Below are 27,476 nucleotides of genomic sequence, written 5' to 3' on the forward strand. Positions count from 1 at the left end.
AAAGTTAATTTAGTGACTGAAGTTAATAGTGAGCTTTCTTTCTGAAGCACATCGAAATTCAGTAAAATACGGTTAGTCTTGGACTACCTCAACAATCGTTTCAAAAGCTACTTGAATCTACGCAATTTAGAAATAAGAGATTTAACTTTGAACTTGAATTAAATGATTCTGAACAATTAACAATAGTAAAATTTAGTACGTACCAAGCTGAGCTGCAGTCACAGGTAAGCTAAAATATGGTAACAAAACTCGCACTCTTAATTTGTGCTTGTGTAATCTAAATAGTGTAGCCAGCTATAAATACTTTATAACAGAATTTTGAAATTAAAGCAGTGTAAACAAGTTAGCTATATTACTTTAATGCTGGCGTTTGAATTTCAACGACACTCGGGTTCATTTCGGAAAAGGAAGGGACTCTGCTTGGTAATGCAATTGGGACAATGAGCAACAAACGTTCATGCCAAGTTGCTATAATTATAGTGACGAAAATGGAACAGTTTGAAAAGCTGAGGTCTGCCATACAGTTCTAAAACTTTACGTGCGTCCAATCTTCCTTGTCGGTTGATTGAAGGTTTGAAGCCGTCGGTCGAGGAGGTGGCGACAGTCACTCATTGTCGGCCGTCGCTGTTGCAGAAGCTGGATGTTGGCGCGCCTTCTTCTCGACACGGTCACCAGACGAAACGGGCTCTTGATGTGCGCTAGTTAATGTTTCCCGTCCGCGACACCATGTCAGAAACTATCATCGCAAGTCGAGCGCAATTACATGCTGCCAAACCCCGAAAGCGCGGCAACTCGCGGGAGCGTCACACAACACACCTGCTCCACTCGCTACTCCCGCCACACTCCCTCTGCTCAGCCCGCGCTCCACGCGGCAGAGTTAACACTACCAAAGATCCTATACACTTTGATTCTTCACACGACCTATCGACGTAATCGTTCGATAGCAGTCTTCCCTAGGCAAGACCCAGCGTAAAAATACAAATAATATTTACGAAACAAACCAATTATACATCGACATAAATGTATAAATATATATATATACAAACAGTGAAACAATTACAATATACAAAGAGACAGAAATGTCATATCTTGAGGTAACAAAGCAAGGAAAAAAAATAATAGTACAATAGATGGAAATAGGAGGATATGCATTTCCGGCGTTACACGTGCCCCACATTGTCTGAGGATGTTCGTGTAACGTAAACAGACTCAGAAAATGTCCCAAAAAAGAAAGAGCGGAAATGCATATGCTCAAAACATCAAAAAAATTTAGCATTCGTCTAATTAACCATAAACCAATTTTTAGACAATAATAATTGAGTGGAGACACTCCTAATCTTATTCCACTCTGTCATCTTGCACAAAATAAAACAGGTTGACAACATATCAAAATTCATAGAAAACATAGAAAATGGTTTAGCTATTCCAAAATCATTAAAATTCGTAACACTATAAGAAATGGAATACTATTTGCAAAATTGACCAGAGTACATGGTCATAAAAAACAGGTATATCAAAATACGCAAACTAATAATTAATTACATAGAATACACATTTTTATGTAACCTTTTCATAATTAATATTCTCGTCATGTCCAATTAACGCTAAACAAGAAAATAATATACAGCAGATAAAATAAAACATAAATATTGACAGCAGAATTCTTTCACATCAGCTGTCCGGGAAGAAAAACAACTCCACCTTCCGTACTCGCAAGTACAAAGGATGCCGACAGCGGCACAAGAGCCGACAGCGGCTTCGCCTCGCAAGTATTGTTGCGCCTGCCTGTGCGGCACGCTTGATCTCACTCGTCCTTGTAACGGCGTTTCCAGAACGTCCGTTTCACTGAATTCTTTCGGAAAAACTCACTCCCGAGTAATCTCAAGGAGTCCATAAACACTATCACAGCGGATAACTCAACACTGTCCATCATGACACGCATGTACTAGCCTGAAACTTAAAACAGCGTCTAAGTACATCGGCAATGACTAATAAAAACACACACTCATGAAATATTACAGCAAGTTACAATATCATATTTACATTCCTTAATCTACTGTGACTCAGCTGAAAACTTAAACTAGCAGCTTGGATTTTTCAGATGATTACTAATCAGTTACTCTTAAATCATTTAGTCAAAATTAATTACTTATTAATTACAACTTCTTTAATGACCTCTAGGTCAGGCAAAAGCATCGTAACATGGCACATCCTTAAATCTTACACTCTATATTTACATACTGTACAAATTATCCATTGTGTGGTATTAATCGATCCTAGGTTGGTACAATTTCAAGTCTACAATATTCCGTATACCTAATCGTTTTCCAGAGCTTGGATACTCTAAGCAATAAGCATTTGTGTGAGGTATACCAATGACTTTATATGGTCCATTATAAACAAACTTAAATTTAGAGATTTCATTGTCTATCTCGCTCGATTTCTCATGAGCTTTTACAAGTACTAAGTCTCCGATTGCAACTTAGCAAAACGCGCTTTAGCGTCACGACGACGTATGCGAGCATCGGCTTTTAGCTTCATTACTTCTCGCAAACGATCTTTTTTCACACCAATACTAATGTCAATCCGTGGAGGGAATTTGATTATCTCTTCCATTCCGAGATTCCTCACGTTACGGCAGTTCAAATTCATTCCTACGTCAATGTCATCCGGCCAGTTAACAATGTGTATAGGCTGGTATTGCCTGTGCACACCGTCTCCTGCCTCGTCAAAACTAACTACTAATGTTTTATCTTGTGACGTACATGTCAAAGTTTTACTTTCGCAATTAATCACTGCGCCGTACTTTAATAGCCAATCTAACCCGATAATTACTTCCGTAGTCAAGTCTGGCACGACGACAAACTCTTGTTGAAATCGTGCCCCACATATCTCGAAGTGGACAAAAATCTGTTTTGTGACCGGTTTACTGGCCTTCCCAGTAGCACCGATAATTTTCACTCCTGTTACTGGCATAACTACGATGCCAGGTCTTTCTTTCAGTAACTCAAATATTTTCCCAGATACAGCACTCAATTGTGCACCGGTGTCAATCAACATGTTTAGTTGTAGGTCGTGCATATTAACAGACACTACTATCTGTCTACACTTGTCCTCGACTGTTTCTTTATTTTCCCACAGTAAATCCTCGTCTATATCCAGGTCATTCCAGAAAAAACCATCCGGCTTTGATCCTAAATCCGGCTTATCTGGCGGCCTTTTCAGCCTCTGTTCACATACAGTTTTAATTTCAACACGTTTGTCCTGAGGCTTAGTCTGTAGCTTCGCCTCCAATACCGAAACCTTTTCCTGTAACTCGTCAACTAGTGAGTGTTGCTTTGCTATCAATTCATTAATCGTCACCTTCGTTGATTCCACTTTGGTCAGATTAATCTCATCCGCCAATCTACCTGGAGGAATGTGTCCAGTAGTTCCTGCAATTACTTCCGCTAGATCTGCGCAACCCACACTGCTATCGTCTGACCGTATAATGTCAGCTCTAACCTCATACACGTTGTAATCTATGTGCTTTTCTACCAATCGTGTCCGGCTATCACTAAAATTTTCGCAATCTTTCTCCTTAATACTCTCGCAATATTTAAACTGGAGGTTTGCGTTGGATGGGTCGGTTACTTCTACCACTGAAACTTTCGGTAAGGTCTGCCGGTTAGGGCCAGAACTTTCCGTTACTACTTCAACATCCAACTCCTGCGGGACGAAACACGACGAATCTTGCTCGTGCTCCCCCTTAACATCAACTATTTCTAGTAAAGTCTGCCGATTAGGGCCAGAACTTTCTATCATTTCACAAACTCTATCTTCCTGCGGGACGAGACGTGGCAAATCCTGCACGCGCTCCCCATAAACACTTCTCCCATACAGACCCCCTATAATCTCTTAGTTCTTCGTATAAGCGACCGAACTGCCTTAACCAGACCTCATCCCTCTCTGCATCCCCTCGCTCAATGACGGACGTGTTATCCGACATCTGATCTTCTCTCAACAATTGTGAATCATTCTTAAACTCAATCTCCAGTTCCGCTGTGGGTATTACAGCTGCCACTTTATAATCGATTTCCGGAACACTGACAGTGAATGTACTACCTACTGCCGTGTATACAGCTGATCTACTACTTGTGGGCGCACTCCTTTCTCCTAACACTGGCACACTCTCCCGCCGTTGATTATTCCACACGGAATTTTCATAACGACGCCACCTGGGTTTTCTCCTGTTATTGGGCCGCCAAAATTTCTCCACGCCCGCTCGGCCCCTCACCGGCGCGGCTAATGGTTTCCCTGTCTCGTCCCAGCAGATACGCTCCCCGGATGCTGCTGAGGCGGCTGATCACACCCTCTGGCGTTATTACTATTCTGTGAAGCCCGTATCACGTTAGTATGATACTGGTTTCTGTCATTCCTGTTATTATTTGCATTGTACCGATTGTTATTACGGTCCGAACCATTATTGTTATTGCTGCGGTATGCATTATTCCCATGGTTATCGTTGTTATGGTTGGGGTGGTACCCGTTGTTGTTACCAAGGCCTCTACCACTGTCGCGATTATTGCGCCAATTGTCCTCGTCCTCAACTCTTTCCAGGAAATTATTGATTGTCCTGTAATTGCTTCCTACGTAGCGTTTTGTATCATCTGGAAGCTTCTTGTAGAGTTCCCAGACTATTTCGGATTCCGTGCGGCGATCACGCAAATATTCCAACTTGCGGATCCAGCCCTCACAAAACTCCCTCATCGAACCGCGCGAATTCGCATCGAAAGGCCTCGATACGACAAATTCGCGCCAGACACTTTGCTGTTTTTGCTCTGACCAGTATTCAGCCAGAAACAAATTTTTAAACTCGTCAAAAGTCAGGTTCGTAATGTTGAGTTTTAAGCCCCAACGCTTGGCATCACCAGCCAGCACATCAATAACCGCATTAATTTTTCTCTCATTAGTCCATGATCTGGGTAAAACTCTTTCACAGTTTTTAATGAAATCCGTCGCGTGTATACCGCCTTTTTTCAAGGGGTCGAACCGCTCCTCTTTCGTCAACAATTCCGAACTATGTGCACAGATTGGCACATAGCTCTGTTTTTCGTCAAGTCTCTTTTCTAATTCCGACACTCTCGTAATTACTTGGCAAGTGGTTGTCGCAAGCGTTTCCACTTCCCTCTTTTTCTCTTCGCAGGTATTAGCCTGCTCCCTCACTTTAGTGTCTACTTCGGACACTAAAGCCTTTAAAGTTTCCACCTTCTGTTGATCCTCTTTTTTCACTAATTGAATTTGTTCCGTCACCTTATTCTCGATGATCGGAGCAACTGCTTCTCCTACACTTTTCTCGATTCTGCTAATTTCGGAATCAAAACGAGTATTTATGCTCGCAATTTCCGCCTGAACGCCTATCATTTCCTGTTTAAGATTACCGATTTCGGTATTAATTACAACAATATCTTCTTTGATTTTATCAACTTTTGTGTTAACAACTCCAATATTGTTGTTAACAACGTTAATAGCTTCGTTCTGATTGTCCAGCATCCGTTCAATTTTTTCAAACTGAGCTTCTTGCTTGGCAGACAGAGCTTCTAGCTTGGCCGATTGACTCTTGATTTCGTTAATCAAAACATTCAATAAATCAGTTAAATTCCCGGAGACTACCGGTTTTACTTCCGTAGCTGGTTCCTCTATACATGTTCCCCCGTATTCATCATCAAGGGGTACAGATTTGATTTTCGCTTCCGATTCCGAAACATTTTCTAAAGTTTGGAATTCCATTTCTGCTCTTTGTTGCGTTTCGGCGGTCGCGTCTTTCATGCTAGCCGCCTGCCCCTGAACAATGAGTACCGCGGTGCTCGTTTCCCACTGTTCAACCGATTGTTCCGTATCCAAGTCTACCAAATTTTGGCAATTGTTGCCTTCACTCATTTTAATAATTTTCAATATAAATGCCAAATCTCAAATATAATTAGGATTACTCCCACTACTTATTCTCGCTGACGTATCGGCCTGTACGTAACAAATACTTTGTTACGAGATTTGCACAATGCAAAATTCGTGTCCAGAACAACCACAAATCTGAAGCTTGTCCTGTCACGGTCGCCACGTGTAACCTCCCCCTCACTTACCGACCTTAATGACAGTGAAAAATGAAACCGCGTGTACCTAATGGGAGTTTTGGAAAAGCAATCGTCACCGAAGTTAACCTGTCGGTAAAGAGGGAGGAAAGGGTTACATCTAAATGAAAGGAAATGTGCTAATGAAACTGGTGGAAATTAATTTTGAAAAGGGGTAAAGTTAATAAAGAAAGTAAATGTGCAGCCATTACGTTAACAATTAACTAGCGGTAATTAGGTATTTGAGATTTGGGGGAAATCACGGTCGCCAGTCCTAAGGACAATTACTATAGTAACTGAAAAAGAAAGGTTATTACACATATAATTAGCACTAGAAGCGTGGCAACTGAAGGTTGACACGTGTAGTGTGAAAACTGAAAGTTTGTCAGAAGTAATAAATTTCGCTACACCCTGACTAAATTTAGCAAAGGAATTAATAAAATCGAAAAATCGAAAGTTAATTTAGACTGAAGTTAATAGTGAGCTTTCTTTCTGAAGCACATCGAAATTCAGTAAAATACGGTTAGTCTTGGATTACCTCAACAATCGTTTCAAAAGCTACTTGAATCTACGCAATTTAGAAATAAGAGATTTAACTTTGAACTTGAATTAAATGATTCTGAACAATTAGCAATAGTAAAATTTAGTACGTACCAAGCTGAGCTGCAGTCACAGGTAAGCTAAAATATGGTAACAAAACTCGCACTCTTAATTTGTGCTTGTGTAATCTAAATAGTGTAGCCAGCTATAAATACTTTATAACAGAATTTTGAAATTAAAGCAGTGAAAACAAGTTAGCTATATTACTTTAATGCTGGCGTTTGAATTTCAACGACACTCGGGTTCATTTCGGAAAAGGAAGGGACTCTGCTTGGTAATGCAATTGGGACAATGAGCAACAAACGTTCATGCTAAGTTGCTATAATTATAGTGACGAAAATGGAACAGTTTGAAAAGCTGAGGTCTGCCATACAGTTCTAAAACTTTACGTGCGTCCAATCTTCCTTGTCGGTTGATTGAAGGTTTGAAGCCGTCGGTCGAGGAGGTGGCGACAGTCACTCATTGTCGGCCGTCGCTGTTGCAGAAGCTGGATGTTGGCGCGCCTTCTTCTCGACACGGTCACCAGACGAAACGGGCTCTTGATGTGCGCTAGTTAATGTTTCCCGTCCGCGACACCATGTCAGAAACTATCATCGCAAGTCGAGCGCAATTACATGCTGCCAAACCCCGAAAGCGCGGCAACTCGCGGGAGCGTCACACAACACACCTGCTCCACTCGCTACTCCCGCCACACTCCCTCTGCTCAGCCCGCGCTCCACGCGGCAGAGTTAACACTACCAAAGATCCTATACACTTTGATTCTTCACACGACCTATCGACGTAATCGTTCGATAGCAGTCTTCCCTAGGCAAGACCCAGCGTAAAAATACAAATAATAATTACGAAACAAACCTATTATACATCGACATAAATGTATAAATATATATATATACAAACAGTGAAACAATTACAATATACAAAGAGACAGAAATGTCATATCTTGAGGTAACAAAGCAAGGAAAAAAAATAATAGTACAATAGATGGAAATAGGAGGATATGCATTTCCGGCGTTACACTTACACTGCTGCTTTCTTTGATAATGATCAACAAGAACCAAATAATAGACTGCGTATGATAGAACATGTTCTGAACGAGAGTTTGGCGAAAATTTTTCTCCGTTTGAAAATCTTTGCGACCGCTTCTTTAGTACATCAAATTCTGCACAGAAATTAGTCATCTTAGATTTAAAAATCTAGTCAGTTGCCGTGCTTCATTTCTGACAGTATCACTATTAGGCATAAGAGTAATACGAATATAAACATGACACGATACATATATTCTTCCGTGTTTGCTGTTGTCTCACTCTAGTTTCGTAGTTTATTTGGCAGACAGGATTTAAATGAGATAGAAGCAAACACGATAGAATACATGGCAAAATGTTTATATTCGTATTATTCTTATGGTGAAGAGAATACTGCATGTGATTCACATTTCATCAGGTTCGTATTAGCAACCATCTCTTCTCACAGGTAGGAAAAAATTCAGAACGTAGAGTTGGCCATATTGACAAAAATCCCAGTATTACCAGTCGGATTTTCGTAGTACATTGATATTCGAAGATGAACAATACGGAATTTGTATTTTATTTACTGACGCAGAGGTTTTGGCGCCAGTATTTGTCTTTGTGCCGACAAAGGATGCCTGTGTAGCGCTACATATATTCGACGGCAGAAGTTAGTTGTGGCGGCACCTATCAACATTTTTCAGAACTTCCGCTTGCTTTGCACTCGATTCTAAGCCGCAGGCGGTTTTTTGGATTACAAAAATCGGAAAAAAAGTGCGGCTTAGATTCGAGTAAGTACGGTACTCATTCCCTTGTCATTTCATATAAACTAACTCTACCTCATATAGTTTATAACAAGAGTTACAGTAATCAATAGTTCTTCTGTTGACAACATTTCTATATACACATAGAGTAAATTGTGTAAATGCTTGGAGTTAAATTATAAGACAAATGAAGTCAAGGTGAGTGACTAATTACAGGCGACATCGCATTCGGCTGATCGCTGTGGCGCCCTTGTTAGGTTGTGGGAAAATATTGAGAGTGGTGGATTGAGAAGCATTATATTGAAAGTAAATTTTTGTGTACGCAAGATGAATTCCGTTATGTGTGAAAATGTGCGAGGAATTTCTTATACAGGGTGTATACGATCCGGGAAAAACCCGGGAATATTTTTCTTCCAGGGAAAATCGGGAATTTTTTATTCTTTTAGTTTTCAGTTAATTTTTTGTAACATTGACTGGTAAGAACCAATACTCTAACAAAGGATATTACTGTATCTCGCTACTTCAGAATAATACTGCAGCAATAAAACATGAAAGAGAGGGAAAGAAAATAAAAAAAACGAAAATTAAACTAAGTTGTCAATGAAATGCGCCATATACAGCAACGAAACAAAGTGCTCACACAAGCGTCTGCCAACAGCAAAATGTGTCAACGGCTTTAGGAAGACAATGCAATGCTTCATAACAACAAATTGCCTCCAATGAGCGTGACATCACAACTGTTCATATTACATTCGTTTGAGCAGTTGTGAGCGAGTGCATGCACAGTTGAGTAGCGTATGAGTAGTACCTTATCCTGCTTCTAGCTGCAGAAGTGTGGCAGTTAGCTGTACAAGCAATAGCGGCAAACAGCCAGATGCTACCCAGAAAAAATTTTACTGGCGCGCCTAAGCTGTCAAGATTCACGCATGTGCATCGGGCCTGGATATAGGGTTCGGGGGGGGCAAACAGGGATGTCTGCCCTGGGCGGCAATTTCTTCTGTTGGGGGAGGGGAGAGGGAGGGGGGGAAGACCTTGATTCACAAAGCACCTAGTATCCAGCGCACATCTGTCTATCGATTATTCATATGATTTTGAAACACTTCCCATGTCACAGGTAAGAAAGAGTACGTATTATCTTCTTGGTATAACCAAGAAAATGAAATTTTGGCAGAAAATTTTTGCCAGAACGCTACACTGGTAAGGGCCAGTTGTACAGTCCCCAGCTAGCAGTCACTAAAGTTATATTCTGGGAGTAACATGGAAAACACGTTGTACGAACACATAATAATGCCTACCAGAGAATAAACGTGAGATAACTAAACCGGTGATTGTGGCAGGGAGAATAAGTTTTAACCCTGGCAGGAATAGTTACAGAATTAGTGATGACAAGATTGTTTGTTAGAAAGAGGAAGGAGAAGCAACGGGAACATCACACAAATTATTGAAGAATATGATTATTCCAAATCTATATAAAAAATTTGTACTACTCCTTTTCAATCTCGTGCTTCAGAAGCTAGAGTGTATGAATGAAATGTGAGACCATTTCCTAACATGAAACTTTTTGCTTGTAGTAGGCCTAATAGGCATTTGATATTTTGATACTTCGTGATTATATTCTGTCGTGTTATAAAAATGACCATTTGTGCCAAAATAGTGGCGGTGTGTGTCACAATTGCTGCAATATTAGGCAGACCTATTTCGTGTTACCTAGCAGACAGTGACAAAATACACGTAATCAGATCAAGAAAGCCCACCAGTCTTGGGTACAAGCAATCTATTATTGCCCTGGTTCGGAAATATCGTAGATCCGGAGCTCATCCACAGAGTAGTATTAAGTTGTAATCGGGAGGTGAGTAGTCTCACGTGACCCATGTTTACATTTAGTGAGATTGCTGTTTCCTTTTCGTTTATTGCTCTCACATCAAATGAAAACAAAACGGATATCTGTGGCCAGGAGCTATCAAGTCAATTAAAATACATTTACATAATTATGGAAGGCTAAAATACATTATTAGTTTTTTATGTTCCCTTTGTGACAGCCAATCATTAGCCTAATCCCTTTGTGACAGCCAATCATTAGCCTAATCGCCTTGCAGAACAAAAGTTATTTTTAACTTTGCTAAAAAAAATTTTGGCTTTAATTAATCTTTCCCGCTGAGCCAGTAAATTTATTTGAAACGGAGTGTTAAATTCCACACTGTTGGCTAGTTTCAACTGTTCGCTGCGTTTAAAGTGCACGTTTTCATCTTCGAGCACCTATGACATTATGCTATAATAAAGAACCAAACATGAGATAATACAGTACTCATACTCCAAGAAAATTTACATCCGAATCTGGGCATATGAATGTGCACTTTCAGCTGAATTATGCATTTTAGTATGGTGCACAATATTCCCGTGCTCTTGGCGTATCCTCTAATGTCTCGTTTCTTTTGTGGCATTATGTAAGGTCTTTTAATGTTTTACACGTTCGCACATACAGGCTTCCTGCGTAGCTGCGCAAGCACGGTGACGTTTGTTATCTGGCGCTCTCTGGCAACTGCTGAAACGAACCTATTTCTAACAGGTCGCAGGAAAATATTGTGAATGATGGTTTGAAAACTGTTACTTTCAAAGTAAATGTGAGAACGTACGATGAATTTCTTAAATCACAGAGCGTTTGACCCTCATTTAAAAATCAGCCCTTTGAGTACGATGATTTAGAATAATTTCGTACCCAGAAGATATGACTTTTATGTTGTTATTAAAAATTTTACTGTCACATTTGTGTGATGTATCTTAAAGTGTAACACGTGTGAAAGCTTTTCTTTTCTTGTGGCAACAATACGTATATTAATTTAAACCAGTAACTTTCCCTATATGGTATTCGCGCTACTTAACAATGATGTTGCTATTGGCTGACTACATCACGTGTCCTATGTTGTGAATGTCAGCTGCTATCGGCTGGCGAGATAACATGATGTGAGCTATGACTGGCTTACAAAAGCGCATCGCAATCTCGATTTCAATGCTTCAGAAAGTACCATGTGGTGTTTGGTGGAATTTATACTTTCATAATACGAAAACACAGTTTACATATTGTTGCACGTCAGAAAATTCCCAAAACGTGTTTTGCTACCTGAGTTTCTCTTGCTAAAGTGGTGGGAAATTCTACGCCGGTATATAAAACCGTAACCATTCAAGAGACTGATAACTTTTGCAGTTCCGAGGAAAAGTATACTCTCACATAGCACGGAAAAAGTGTATTTTCACCCGGGAGGAAGTGTACTTTTAACCGGGAAAAATCCGGGGATCTTTTTTCCTTGTCCACGTATACACCCTGTCATATCATGGAGAGTGTGATCCTCATTCAAAACTTAACACTTTAAGACTCAGCCACATAGAAAAATTTTGAACCTATAAGACCAGTTACTTACGCCATTATTTAAAGTTTCTATGGCACATTTGTATTTGACTTATCTGAAAAGGGTAACACACACTAAAAAAAGACCAACATTATGTGTTAAAGGATAGCTTTTCTTGTAGCTGTACTGTGCGCGTGTGTCTTTACTTTTCCTATTCGTGTGTTCATGCTACTTAATGGCAAGATCAAGTGCCATGAGCTATGATTGGCTGATAAATGCGTGGTGCAATCTAGATTTCAGTGCTTCAGAAGCAACCAAGTTGTATTTGGTGGAATTCATATTTATACTTTAATACGAAAATATGCAGTATACAAGATTTTGTTTCCTAAAGTATCGGGAAGTTATAAGCCGTTGTATAAAATCACTACAATTCGAAGGACTGACAAGTTTTACAGCTCCAAGGGAAAGAATATTGTCACTTAACACAGGAAAAAATGTACTTTCACCAGAAAATGTGTGTTTACTGGGAAATCCACGAAAAATCCTCACTCCAGGGCAGGGTCATTGTTGTGTTGTAGAAGTGCACGTCACTGCTAATGCCTCGTCTATTATGATATTATGACAAGATTGTAAAACACACACACACACACACACACACACACACACACACACAAACACACACACACACACAGGTCTCGGCAGTGTACCTTGCTGTTGTTCCTTTTGTTTAGGTGTGTTGAAAGTGAGTGCTCTTTCTTCTGTCTAAAATGTATTGCATAGCTGTTATTAGCACACATTGTTTATATTTCTGTAATGTAAGTTTTATGTTGTTATATAAACTCAATCGTGTTCAACTGATATATTATGCTTCTGTCTTCAGGTCAAAAAGCCATTTCTACTCTGAGTTTGGTTCTCAGTTCAATGGTAACGAGGATTTTGGTAGTTCGGAAAGACTGCAACAACGGGCAGCTCGTTTCAGCTCGAATTTTAAGGAATCTGAAGTTGCTTCACCAACGGATACTCCTCAACGGAAGAAGAAACCTCTCAGCCTTATAACAACAACAATACAAAATAACCTTTATTTTGTTGATTCAACTGGTGACCCAGACTTGAGCTCCTGTAGAATTGTGGGGACATGCCAGGATATAGAAAAACCTTACCTTCGTCTCACCTCAGTAAGTGTCATATCTTCAAAGATTTTGTCTGTGAAGTATTTAGTTCAGAATTGTGGTTGTTTTTCTGTTATTTAAGCAATGTGCTGCTGTTAACATAATTACATGGCACAGAAATGTCAAAATGGGGTGTTGCAACAGCAAAGTTGTTTATAATTTTTAAAGTAATGTACAGAAACTATGGTATGATAAACGACGTATTTTGCATTTCACAAGAACATTTATTATTGAGCGAGATGTTTGGTTGTAGTGTTTTCACAACTGCTGCAGCTTCACAAGAATAGGCATGTTTTATTAAAGAGGTCGCTTCACATCAGTTTGGGACAGAAGCAAAAGATGCCTTCCTTTGAATGAATTGTGGCTTAGCATCACAGCTAATATAACTTAATATGGTGCCATTTGGGTATTCACATGCATCAGCATGCAAACTGGAAACGTAGCTATAGAAAGTGTTCTTACCAGTTGTATGACATTCTGTTAATCGGAGTAACTTGAGAGCGTTGACCTTTTTAGAGTGTTTATGTTGCTTGGTAACATACATTTCTGTCTTCTTGATAGATTAAAATGGCAGTTGACCTCCACACTCATCTGGAATTATGTTGTATGACTTCCTAATTTATTGGTTAAACCTGCCTTGTGTAAAATATATTGTTTTGTTACAACTTGTAAATTTGAGATCTGCCACTGTCTTCATGGCTTCAGAACTGACACTATATGGGGTTTTGCTGTCTACTGTGGTTTGCATTTTCTGACTTCATTCTTTTCATATAAAGATCATATACTCACCACTGTGTGTCCCAAACTTTGTGAACAGCTTCAACATGTGCTTGTTCAAGTATCAGTGCAGCCACAACTCATTCTTGTCCCAAATAATAAGTAACATTTGCTATACAATCATTATGAAATTATAACTATTGTGCATGGTGATTTGAGCAAATGAGTTACTTTACTATGTGGCAAAATCTAAATAAAATTCACTGTGTGTGTGTGTGTGTGTGTGTGTGTGTGTCCCCTTTGATGCTAATATTGCTTTGTAGTTGTTTTAAAAGGAGTTTCCAATTTTCGAATCATTAAGTTTTGTTCTTAAATACATAATTTCATGTATGAATGTGGTTAGCTCCAGCTTAAATGTGACATTCCATTGTGTTGTATAAAATCAGGGTTGCCACAAGTTCTGGAAATCAGGGAATTTCAAATGTGTCAGGGAAATTTGAAAAAACTCTGGAAAAATCTCGGTGTTTTTTTCCAGTAGCATGAAACTGTTGACTGAGATGTCACGCTTCATCACTGGCTGGGTGCAGCTGAGTATGTGCGCCGCTTCCCTACTCTCTCATTCCTACTGCTTCTCTCCTTACCACCCCTCCCCTCAGCTTGCAGTCAGTGCTGCCACCACTACTTGCTACTAGTCTAGCAGCTGCCGAGGAGAGGCAGGGAGGCTTGAGGAGTGGTTTGTTTGGAACTGATTCTCAGTGAAAGTAGACATGGCAGTCATCCCCCCAGGGGGCTCACAGTCCTTTCGTGAGTACGTGCGTGGCGAGCACGGGGCCTCGAGCTATTGCAGCCTTCCTTCATTCCCGGCTGCATTTCCTTGCCCTTCCCCTCCTTTCCTGTCCTTGTTTATGTTGGCCCCGCTATCCTCCTGGTTATGTTGGCTTTGCAATTTGGTTTTGTTGCATAATTACTTCATCCTTTTGGTATTCTCTGGTCTCCCTCTGGGGTTTGACATCCATTACTAAATTTCTATTCTGTAGTGTAAGCCATTTGGGGAAGAGCACCTCACCTAGTGTCTTCGGTGTGTGACTTCCTAGTTCCTTTCACCTTTTCCTTCACGTTGTCGTCTGATGCTAGGGTACATAGCCAGCGTGGTAGCCAGCCTGCGGGTTGGGGTCACTATGTACCCTTTTGGTTGAGCCCCCTGAAAACACAGGGATCACACTTCTGATACCTGAGCTGTGACCACCTCATGTAAGCCTAGGAGTGGTTGCTTGTCATCCTGGAGCATCGGAACTCCCAGCAATGATCACCGTGCCTGACGGCCCTTGCTGTGGCTGGGTGGCACCCATGGGGGGAGCCCCTGATCGGAGTGGATGGTATCAGGGTGGACGCTATGCAAATGAAATGCATATGGGTCCAGAACTCTGGCCATTGTTCTACGGTTGTCTCTTTGCATGGAAATGATTCTTTTAGTGCTGCTTCTTCTGTCCCTTCAGCCTTCCCTTCCATGGTTCCATGGCTATCCCTCTGGGAGGAGGGTCAGGCTCATCAGCTAGGGGCGAAACCTTTCCCCTGCTCTCTGGTTTGCACCAGGACTGATGGGGATACTTTCACCAATACCAAACCTTAATTTTTTGTGGAACAAATTGAAGTCAAGTTTGACAAAGATGTGGTCGGGTTCGTTGTTGATCGAAACTGCTTCAGCTACCCAGTCTGCAGCCCTTCGTGTCTGTAAACATCTTGGCACAATTCCTGTGTCCATTACCCCCCACCAGTCTTTCAATTTGGTTCAAGGTGTAATTTTTCATAGGGACTGAGGAACTTCGGGACAATCTCGGGCGGCGGGGTGTCCACTTTGTTTGGCATGTTCAGAAGGGTCTGAAGGACAATCACATTGATACTGGTGTCTTTATCCTGGCCTTTGAAGGGGATACCCTCCCTGAGGTGGTCAAGATTATGGTTTATCGATGTGACGTGAAGCCGTACATCCCACCACCTATGAGATGTTTTAAGTGTTTGCATTTTGGACATGTCTTCCCACTGTTGGCAGGCCCCTCTCTGTGGTGACTGTGGATGTCCACTCCATGAGGGGGGGTGAAATATGCTCACTATTTTTATATACTTGAATTTAGCATATTTCGTGACAGTACTCACTTTTCCGTGAAATGTTTATAAGATGATATTTGACTTTTCTGTGTTGGCTTCTGTCGGCTGCAGAAATGACGTGGTTCGATGCGTTTGCCTCATTTTTGGTGCTTCAAATACCATTTCTTCGAATGTGGTTCCTTCTTGATGTTTATATAAAAAAAGTAGTAACATAATTCATTTTTCCTGTTCACTAGCAAATTATTATAACGGTGACCTGCACATTGTTCCACTGTCACACACACCGAGAGTTCACTGCCGACCGACTACAGTCAAAGACGACTCCAGCGTCAAAGCCATTTTACACAACACACAAGCTTCCACTTGTAAACAGTCTCTTTGATATTCTTCATCACATCTGCTAATATTAATCAATATGCTGTCACTCTCGCACATATAAGCAAATTAGCATAAAATAAGGCAAATTACAATTCACAAAAAAATATTCTGACAAAAATATAAGAAAACATTTACAACTTCCCTCATTAGATTTGGTATCGACAAATCCGGTAGAAAATAACACATCTCCCAGATCCATTACAGGGGGGTTCCTGTGTTCCCTCTCCTGTGATGTGCTAATTGTTATGGCAATCATTCTCCGCGTTCACCGGATTGCCCAGAGTATAAGAAGGAAAAGAAGATACAAGAGTGTAAGTCCCTTGATCGTCTAACCTACACTGAGGCTCATAAGAAGCATTCATGTCTTCATCCTGTGTCCATGACGTCTAGCTATGCTTTAGTTGCATCTTCACCCCTTTCTCCTCCTTCCTTACCCCAGTCCCGAACCGCTCTCCCCCGCCCCCCACTGCGCCCCCCCCCCCCCCCCTCCTCTGCGGCTCCCACACCCTCCCTTTTGGGCGCCACTCCCCGTCCACAGCCGGAGAAGTGTCCCACTCCTTCGGCATCTGCCGGTCAAGGGCACCCCTCCCGGGATCCCCCTTCCTGGCACCTTCCAGGCCAAAGGTCTGCTGCCACACAACCACCATGAGAACCAAGGTCTGTGGACCCCAGGTTGCCCGATCCCTTTCTGTTCCAGATCTTGCTGCAGCTGGCTCCTTTTTGCCACACAGCCCTCCTTGATCTCAAACAGAAGATAAGAAGAAACATAAGTAACAGGACAAGGAGCCTCTGGTGTTGCCAGAGGTCAAGTCCTCCCACCTTCACAAGCTGATTCTGACCTGTTGTTCATGGATGTCGCCCCTTTCTTGTTGGTGACGGGTTGTGACCTGGTGGCATGACTGGCTTCAGCCTATTCACCCCCCATTTGAATCATCATTCTGTGGTTATCCAATGAAATTGTAGTGGATATTACCGTCACCTTCCAGAGTTGAAATCCCTTATTTCATTTTACTATGCAGCTTGTGTGGTTCTACAGGAATCTCATTTTACTGATGATCACACACCGACCCTCCGTGAGTTCCGTGTTGTCTGTCGAAATCGGGTCGCCCCCCTGCGGGCCTCTGGTGGCGTTTGTATGTTGGTCCGTACGGACGTTGCTAGCATGTGGATTCCATTTCAAACTACATTGGAAATGATTGCTGGTAGGGTCCGCCCGGACTCTGAGGTCACGGTTTGAAATCTTTGTCTCCCTCCTGACAGGACTCTTAAACCTGCAGCCTTCACTGCCCTTCTTCAGCAATTTCCTCCTCCCTTCCTCCTCCTCGGGTATTTTAATCCTCATCATCCCCTGTGGAGCAGTGCATTTCCATCTAGTTGGGGTCTTTTCATAGACCAGTTTCTTGCAGACCACAACTTGGGCCTTCTTAATGATGGCTCCCCTACTCATTTCAGTGCTGGTCATGGTATCTTTTCTGCCATTGATCTTTCTCTTTCTTCTCCCTCCCTCCTCCCTTCATTACACTGGTCACCACATGACAACCTTTGTGTTAGTGACCATTTCCTGTTGATTCTCTCACTCCCTTCCCACTCCCTGATGGACAGGTTACCTCTTTGGTCTTTCCAATGCGCCATTTGGTGTCTATATACTGCACAGGTAATTTTTTTTCTCCCCCTTTGTTGGGCTGTATTGATGACGTCCTACGTGACATGTCGGACGTGATTGTTCGCGCTGCTAGCCTTGCTATCCCACACTCATCTGGAACATTTCGCCGCCGGCAAGTCCCTTGTGTGGAGTACGGCCATTGCCATCCGTGATCGCCGTCAAGCTTTTCAACATCTTAAGAGGCACCCATCCATTGCCAACCTTATTACCTTTAAACACCTTCGCGCCAAAGACCGTTACTTAATCAAACAGAGCAAACGGATGTGTTGGGAACGCTTTGTTTCTTCCCTCGGTTCTACTGTCCCTATGTCAGGGGTATGGGCTACAGTTCACTATCTCCAAGGTTGTCACCAGCGGTCCCCGGGCCTTCACCTCCCAAATGACCTTTGTATGGACCCGTTGATTCTTGCGGAACATCTTGTGACCCATTTTGCAACAGCATCAGCCTCCTATCCGGCTGCTTTCCTTCACCAGAAACATTGGGCCGAAGTGTCCACCTTATGTTTTACCCCTTGTCAGTTAGAATCTTAAAACGAACCTTTTACTGAATGGGAACTTCTTTCCACACTTTCTTCTTTTCATAATACAGTCCCTGGCCCAGACTTCATTCATAACCAACTGCTTCAACATCTCAGTGCTCCACAAGGGCAACATCTTCTCCAGGTGTTTAACCATATTTGGCTCCAGGGTGGCTTCTCTTCTCAATAGAGGGATAGCATTGTGGTTCCTGTCCTTAAGCCTGTTAAGAACCCCATGTTTGTCGAAAGCTATTGGCCATTAGTCTGACAAACGTTGTTTGCAAGTTACTTGAACGGATGGTAGCCCCTCCTCGAATCTCGGGAGGTATTGACCCCTTACCAGTGTGGCTTCCGAGAGGGACGGTCTCTGATCGATCATTTACTTCGCGTGGAATCCGCAATTCAGCAGGCTTTTTCCCAGCACCGCCATTTGGTTGCAGTATTTTCCGACCTTCGCAAGGCCTGTGACACGGCTTGGCACCATCACATCTTACTTACCCTTCATGAGTGGGGTCTCTGGGGCCCACTCCCAATTTTTATCCACCACTTCCTGTTCCATCGGTCCTTCAGGGTTCGGGTTGGTACTGTTTTTAGTTCTCCACAGACCCAGGAGAATGGCATCCCACAGGGTTCCGTATTGAGTGTACTTTTCCACATTGCTGTAGATGGACTTGTGGCGTCTGTTGGTCCTTTGGTCACCCCTGCTCTGTATGTGGAAGATTTCTGCATTTGGTTTGGTTCCTCTTCGATGGACTCTGCAGAGCGGCAACTCCAGGGAGCTATACAGCATGCTCTGCATGGACCATCTCACACGGATTTCAATTCTCTCCTTTAAAATCGCGGGTGGTCCACTTCTGTCGCCATATATTACGGTCCTACTTGATCCGGTGTTCTACCTCGATGCACAACGATTACCTGTGGTTCCACAGTTTTGTTTCCTAGGTCTTCTTTTCGACAACAAGCTCGCTTGGCTGCCTCATATCAGACTTCTGGAGGTAGGATGTTTCCGTAAACTCAATGTCCTTCGCTTCCTTTCCCACACCTCTTGGGGTGCGGACCACTCCCTTCTTCTCCGCCTTTATCAGGCTTTAGTGCTTTTCTAGCTTGGACTATGGTTGTCAAGAGTATGGTTTAGTTGCTCCTTCCACACTGCGCCTCCTGGATCCTGTTCACCATCGTGGTATCCGTTTGGCCACTGGTGCCTTCCCTACAAGCCCTGTTGATAGTCTCCTGGTTGAAGCTGGGATCTCTCCCTTTCTGTTCGGCAGTCGCAGCTTCTGGTTTCTTATGCAATCCTGTCTGTTCCTCTCCCACTCATCCTTCGTATTCTATCTTGTTCCTAGACCAAGGACATCGCCCACCTGATTCACGCCCTCGGGCGGGTTTAGCAATTGGGCTCCGCCTTGCGTCTCTTCGCCATGATTTTCAGCCTCCTTCTTTGTCCTGTCTCCCATGTTCCCTCCCCAACACCCCCTCCCCCTTGTTTAGTTCCTCGGTCCTGGATTCGGATGGATCTCCACCATGGTTCTAAAGATTGCGTTCCCCCGATGGTGTTTCGTTGTTTTTTCCACCAAATTTTATGGGAGTTTTGGGGTGCTGTTGTTTTATACACCAATAGCTCTAAATCTGCTGCTCATATGGGATATGCCTTCACGTCCTCTGTTTGCACGAAAATCATCTCCTGCCACCTACATGTGAGGTGTTTACTGCGGAATTGATGGCAATTTCCGAGGCCCTTACCTTTATTAAACAGTCCAAACTCCACCGCGTTTTGCTATGTACGGACTCAATGAGTGGCCTTCAGGCTATTAACCAGTATTTTCGCGCCATCCCTTGGTCTCGGCCACCCATGACTGTCTCGCTGATCTTCACCATACTGCTTGTTCCGTTGACTTCCTTTGGGTCCCTGGCCATGTGGATACCCCAGGTAATGAGCTTGTTGATTGTTTGGCTGGGAGAGCACAGGATGTCTACGTGGACAAGAAAAAAAAAATCCCGGATTTCCCGGTTAAAAACACAATTTCTCCCAGATGAAATTACGTATAAAGCGGGTGAAAATACATCCGTGTTAAGTAACAGTATACTTTTCCTCAGAGCTGTAAAACCTATCAGTCCTTTGAATCGAAAGGTCTTATACCGGCGGAGGATGTCCCAGCACTTTAGGAAACGAAATCCAGGAAAAACAATGCGTTTGGAAAGTTGTTTGATGCGAGACAATATACACGGAGTTTATTTTCGTATTGCGAAAGTATATACACAAATTACAGCATGGTAGCTTCCGAAACTCTAAAATAGAGATTGCGTTGAGCGAAGCACTTTTGTCAGCCAGTCATAGCTCATGTCACGAGATTTCGCTAGCGAATGACGGCAGTTATTCAGAGCACGAGGCCTACGAGAAAGACAGGCCGCGGCGCGTACGTTACAAAGGTAGGCTGTGCTCACTCAACTCAGCAAAGTGCATTTCTACACCGGTTAACTCGTAAGTAGATGTGTATGTATGAATGAGAATTGCATCGTCTATTGGCATCCACTGTTATTAGTCCTACAATGATAGGAAGTCCGTAGGCCTACTAACAGGCTCTAATTTGGCAATTAAAATCGTGCCAAAATGATTATCAGTTGCGTAGAAAAGTCGAAGTGTTCTGGCATGAAGAGACTTGTGACATTGTTCAGTAACACATTATGCACATTTTGCCATAGATTGCATAATTTTTTATATATGAAAGAACAACATTAAATATGAAAACTAACTTGAAGCTCGGTCTTTTTTTAGCATGTATTAACCGTTAAGTCATATCAAATACAAATGTGCCGGTAAAATTTTAAATAGTGGGATAAATGACTTATCTTATGGGCCTGACATTTTTCTAATGGCTGATCCTCAAAGTGTTAAAATTTGAATGAGAGTTATAACGCCCTGTGATTTAAGAAATTTACTGCACATTCTCACATGTAACATAAATCATCTTGCGTGGAAATTTACTTTGAAATTAACGCATCTCAAGCCACTATTTGTAATATTTTCTGGTGATCTGTTAGAAATGTAAACAATTGTGACATCACGCACATCGAATGCACGTTAGTTGTTACGGTCGTACTGCATAATTTTCGACCTAAAGCCTTTGACACTTTTCGGTGTCGGCAAACTGGTCTGTGCATTGTGTAAATTACCAATTTTCTATGCAACTAAACTTTTATTTTGGTGTTATTCTCTGATTTATGTTTCATTTCTGCAGTATTATTCAGCAGTAGTGGACTAAAGTTCTTTGTCAGCGTATCAGATCTTACATGTCAAACCTACAAAACTTTAACTGAAATCTAAAACAATGAAAAATCCCGGAGTAAAATTCCCGGATTTGTCCCGGATGAAAAAATTCCGGCTTTTTCCCGGATCTCCCTAATGTCCCGGGCCGTATACACCCTGGAGCAGTCACTTACCCCTCCCCCCCCCCCTTTCTCTGTAACCCCTCCTGTTGTGGATTTACAGCTTCACATCAAATCCCACTTCCCACAATCATGATGGGCCAACTCTTGGGAGGCTACCTCCCTGTCTAATAAACTTCGTGCGATTAAGGTAACACCCGCCCTGTGTCATTCTTCCTTCCGCCTCTTCCAAAAGGACTCGGCCATCCTGTGTCATCTCTGCATTGGCCATACCAGGCTGACCCTTGGTTTTCTTTTGTGTAATGAGCCACCCCCCACTTTGTGGTTGTGGAGCCATCTACATCTACATCTACATCCATACTCCACAAGCCACCTGACGGTGTGTGGCGGAGGGTACCCTGAGTACCTCTATCGGTTCTCCCTTCTATTCCAGTCTCGTATTGTTTGTGGAAAGAAGGATTGTTGGTATGCTTCTGTGTGGGCTCTAATCTCTCTGATTTTATCCTCATGGTCTCTTCGCGAGATGTATGTAGGAGGGAGCAATATACTGCTTGACTCTTCGGTGAAGGTATGTTCTTGAAACTTTAGCAAAAGCCCGTACCGAGCTACTGAGCATCTCTCCTGCAGAGTCTTCCACTGGAGTTTATCCATCATCTCCATAACGCTTTCGCGAATACTAAATGATCCTGTAATGAAGCGTGCTGCTCTCTGTTGGATCTTCTCTCTCTCTTATACCAACCCTATCTGGTACGGATCCCACACTGCTGAGCAGTATTCAAGCAGTGGGCGAACAAGCGTACTGTAACCTACTTCCTTTGTTTTCGGATTGCATTTCCATAGGATTCTTCCAATGAATCTCAGTCTGACATCTGCTTTACCGACGATCAACTTTATATGATCATTCCATTTAAATCACTCCTAATGCATACTACCAGATAATGTATGGAATTAACTGCTTCCAGTTGCTGACCTGCTATTTTGTAGCTAAATGATAAGGGATCTATCTTTCTATGTATTCGCAGCACATTACACTTGTCTACATTGAGATTCAATTGCCATTCCCTGCACCATGCGTCAATTCGCTGCAGATACTCCTGCATTTCAGTACAATTTTCCATTGTTACAACCTCTCGATACACCACAGCATCATCTGCAAAAAGCCTCAGTGAACTTCCGATGTCATCCACAAGGTCATTTATGTATATTGTGAATAGCAACGGTCCTATGACACTCCCCTGCGGCACACCTGAAATCACTCTTACTTCGGAAGACTTCTCTCCATTGAGAATGACATGCTGCGTTCTGTTATCTAGGAACTCTTCAATCCAATCACACAATTGGTCTGATAGTCCATATGCTCTTACTTTGTTCATTAAATGACTGTGGGGAATTGTATCGAACGCCTTGCGGAAGTCAAGAAACACGGCATCTACCTGTGAACCCGTGTCTATAGCCCTCGGAGTCTCGTGGACGAATAGCATGAGCTGGGTTTCACACAATTGTTTTTTTCGAAACCCATGCTGATTCCTACAGAGTAGATTTCTAGTCTCCAGAAAAGTCATTATACTCTAACACAATACGTGCTCCAAAATTCTAAAACTGATCGACGTTAGAGATGTAGGTATATAGTTCTGCACATCTGTTCGAAGTCCCTTCTTGAAAACGGGGATGACCTGTGCCCTTTTCCAATCCTTTGGAACGCTACGCTCTTCTAGAGACCTACGGTACACCGCTGCAAGAAGGGGGGCAAGTTCCTTCATGTACTCTGTGTAAAATCGAACTGGTAGTCCATCAGGTCCAGCGGCCTTTCCTCTTTTGAGCGATTTTAATTGTTTCTCTATCCCTCTGTCGTCTATTTCGATATCTACCATTTTGTCATCTGTACGGCAATCTAGAGAAGGAACTGCAGTGCAGTCTTCCTCTGTGAAACAGCTTTGGAAAAAGACATTTAGTATTTCGGCCTTTAGTCTCTCATCCTCTGTTTCAGTACCATTTTGGTCACAGAGTGTCTTGGACATTTTGTTTTGATCCACCTACTGCTTTGACATAAGACCAAAATTTCTTAGCATTTTCTGCAAAGTCAGTACATAGAACTTTACTTTCGAATTCATTGAACGCCTCTCGCATAGCCCTCCTCACACTACATTTCGCTTCGTGTAATTTTTGTTTGTCTGCAAGGCTTTGGCTATGTTTATGTTTGCTGTGAAGTTACCTTTGCTTCCGCAGCAGTTTTCTAACTCGGTTGTTGTACACGGTGGCTCTTTTCCATCTCTTACGATCTCGCTTGGCACATACTCATCTAATGCATATTGTACGATGGTTTTGAACTTTGTCCACTGATACTCAACACTATCTGTACTTGAGACAAAACTTTTGTGTTGAGCCATCAGGTATTCTGTCCAATCAGTAGCCCACATTTTGGTGGAATGCCCCTTTCTTTTGGCTCTGCGTACTAAGTACAGACTACCTCGCACTTTACCTTTAATGTTGGCTGACGATTCCCGGATGGTTGAACTGGTTCTCAGTTTCCTCCGGAAAGTGGTTTTTATTATCAGTTTTAAGGTTTTTAGTCTCACTCCGGAGGGGGGGCAGGGCAGAGAGGGTTGGGGTGTTTCGCACTGTAAGCTGTGTTAGGAGATTCCAGACTCCCTTCCCTGGCCAAGATCCCCTTTTCTTTCCCTTTTACTCTGTTTTTATCTCTCTTTTAGAATTGGTTAGTCTCCTTTTAGAATATGCACTTCTACATTCTAGCAGTTGAACGCTTTTGAATAGCAGTTGGTCTCGCCTGTACTGCATCAGAGGTGGGATATTTCCTGCCTCTAGCATAGCCTTGGGGTTGCTCACGTGCTGACTTCCCTCATTTTATTTTATCATTGACAACACAACTGCATTTTTACGTTTTTCGGCCTTTTACCTTTTATCATTTTGCCTTTTCTGAGATGTCAGTCTGTCTGAATGGACCACATTGAAACAAGGGACTGATGACCTTGCTTTTTGGTCCCTTCAACTCCAACCAACCAACCAACCATGGCAGTCATGTGTGCATTAGTTGTGTCTGAGTGATTGTGCAAATGTGTGTGTGATCGTTTTTTGACTAAAGCCGTGGCCTAAAATTTAGTTGTGAGAGTGTCTTTTCTATGTACATATCTGTGGCTCAGTGATTATCTTTACGGTGAGTTGCTACTTGTCCTCATTAATATTGATTCTCAGAGTATGTGCACAAGTTATCTGTTGCATGGGTGAGCACCATGGTCTCATTTCATGAACATGGTGTCTGTCTCACACATGAATAACTGGCCACACAAGTGAAATTGCACGGTGGGCCAAAACCGCAGGCCGTTTCTGCGGGTATCGGGCCTGCCAATCTGAAGCCCATAGTTTCCCACAAATGTGTTAGCCCTGCCTGTCGGGTCTAGTCTCACCGATCTGCCCCCTGGCCGGGTCTGACTGTGTGTGACGTAATTCGGTAGATTTTTATGGCTGGTTTATCAATCGTTTCAAGACTGTTGTGTTCCTCGGCAGGCCAGAGGTCACGGACGATTGACGTTAGGAATTAAGACTGTCTCACCGCAAGTATATTGTACAGTGCAGCGTTTTAGAGACATTTTATTTATTCTAGTACATTTTGGCACTTGGAAAGTAGTTTATATATTAGAAAGTAGACGATAAGAAGAAGAAAATTGTGGCAGTCACTGGCAGTTTGTATGCTGCGTACTCATGTATTTCTTTAAAGAAAAATCATACAATACCTGTAGAATAATGTACATAACACATTGGGTAATAACTGACAATAACGAACATAGCAGAACCAACATTTTATTGGTGGTCACCTGCAGTGTTGGTTTACATAACTCTTCCCCACATTATACATTTATTTCAAGAGGCCTACTTTTTTCTGAGGTTATTTCTGAAATCAGTGAAGGTATTTTAAATCTGTCTTGAGATTCCAACAAAATGCATATTTTTTGTCACCAGATGTGTTTTGCTTTATTGAAATAAAATAACATCAGTAGTCTTAATGAAACATGTATACCATTTGGCTTGCTTCCTCCATCTCTCAATAATTCACTACAAAAGATGTTGATGTTAATACTTAAGAATTTTGCTCACATGTTTAGATATACAAAAGTCCTTACATTTTTTGTCAATTTCGGTCTTTATTACCCTTGAGATCCCAAAATTTGTCAGGGAAAATGCTAAAACTTGTCTGGCACTCTGGGAAATATCATGGAATTTCACATGGGGAAACTCATGGCAACTCTGAAAATTATCCATAGTGGGAAAGAATAGGAGAATGCAATGATTACTTTAGGTTAGCCTCATATTGCTGTCTTGTTTCTACAGTGTAAAAAGTGCTGTGTTGTGTTGGAGTTATGAAATTGAAAATTTTTCCCAAATAGCTACTCATAATGTGACCATAGAAATTTTTACAAAATAATTTTTCGTGGCAATTCATACTTTGCATAAGCATTATACATTTACAGGCACCTCATGCATCTGCCATCCGTCCTGTTGAAGTTCTGAAACAATCGTTGCAAATGGTGAAAGACCGCTGGATTAACAAGCAAGACTACAGATACGCTTGCGATCAAATGAAATCTATCAGACAGGACCTTACGGTACGTGTGTTCATATCTGAAAGCAAACTTTGCACCTATTTGTAGTCTTTCAAGAGTAAATCATGATTAACTTACACCACTTAAAGTACAGTAACATGATGCTTCTGTAAAGTAATTGATCAATATGAAAAAATGTTTATATTTATTTTATAGTGTCTGTGCAGTAGAAAATCAAACACCTAAATCTGTGTGTACAAGTGAGACATACATTTAGGTCTCGGCCTTTTTTGGACAGTGGTCTGCAAGTTCAGCCATCCACACTGATATCCTGACCTAACTTAGTTCATCTGCCAGTCTCTCTTTTACTTCTTCACATCCACTGTCAGGATTATTCTTGAATGTGATGCTGTGTCCCTTGCATGCAGACAGGTTATTGAAGACCTTAGGACTGGAATATAAAAGGTCATTAAGAACTCTTATGTAACAATGCAAAGTCTGTGAAAAAATTGTTATTCTTTGTATTGATTTTCTGTATTTAACACAGTTAAGTTGGAACTGAATATTACAAAAAAAGGCCATTAAAAATAAGTACTTTTATATTTCTGTGAGAACCTTGAAGGTGTCTTCTAAGGTATTATCTCCCCACCCATCCTGCCAGCAAATAAATAGGCACTGAAAACATGATTTTTAAAAAGGCTCATGTTATTCTGTTAATGTCAACAGAGTGAAGTGTTATATTATTTAGAGATCTACTGGTTGGCCACAAATTATCTTCAGGAGGGAAAATCAGCACTGGATAGAAACACATAAGAGAGATAAGGATTTTTCTAATATAATTACTGTAAGCAGTAAGAGATTCCCAAGATCAGAATAAAGCAACTGATGTGTTTTTAAATTAACTCATTAGTTTTTGTTTACCCTCCTGTGTTTTTGGCCAAATCTCCCACTTATTTTCACCTTCTGTCTGATCATTGAAATAGACTTGTGGGAACACCAGGTCATTTGTGAGCGGTTTTGAGTAAAAAAAAATGTTGTAATGTTCTGAGTTAAAAAACTGACTTGCCATTTGTTTAATCGTGTCTGTCCTTCTAATGTTTCTATTGGGTATGTTGTGAGTTCAGGTGCTGCTTCAGAAAAATTGAAATAGTACAACGTGTTCTTTA

The 27,476-nt window shown here is 41.8% G+C and overlaps 1 protein-coding gene across 4 annotated transcripts in view; it reads left to right on the top strand.

Moving 5' to 3' along the window:
- The window catches only part of LOC126175478 (leukocyte receptor cluster member 8), a 76,026-nt gene that overhangs the window by 40,615 nt on the left and 7,935 nt on the right, over positions 1 to 27,476 (top strand). For all 4 annotated transcript variants that reach the window (XM_049922290.1, XM_049922293.1, XM_049922291.1 and 1 more), the window contains 2 exons: positions 12,700 to 12,994; positions 26,239 to 26,373. In XM_049922290.1, coding sequence (XP_049778247.1) covers positions 12,700 to 12,994; positions 26,239 to 26,373 — 430 coding nt within the window. The remainder of the gene's footprint in view (positions 1 to 12,699; positions 12,995 to 26,238; positions 26,374 to 27,476) is intronic.

This window comes from Schistocerca cancellata, chromosome 3 (assembly GCF_023864275.1).
Source record: "Schistocerca cancellata isolate TAMUIC-IGC-003103 chromosome 3, iqSchCanc2.1, whole genome shotgun sequence".
Taxonomy (NCBI): domain Eukaryota; kingdom Metazoa; phylum Arthropoda; class Insecta; order Orthoptera; family Acrididae; genus Schistocerca; species Schistocerca cancellata.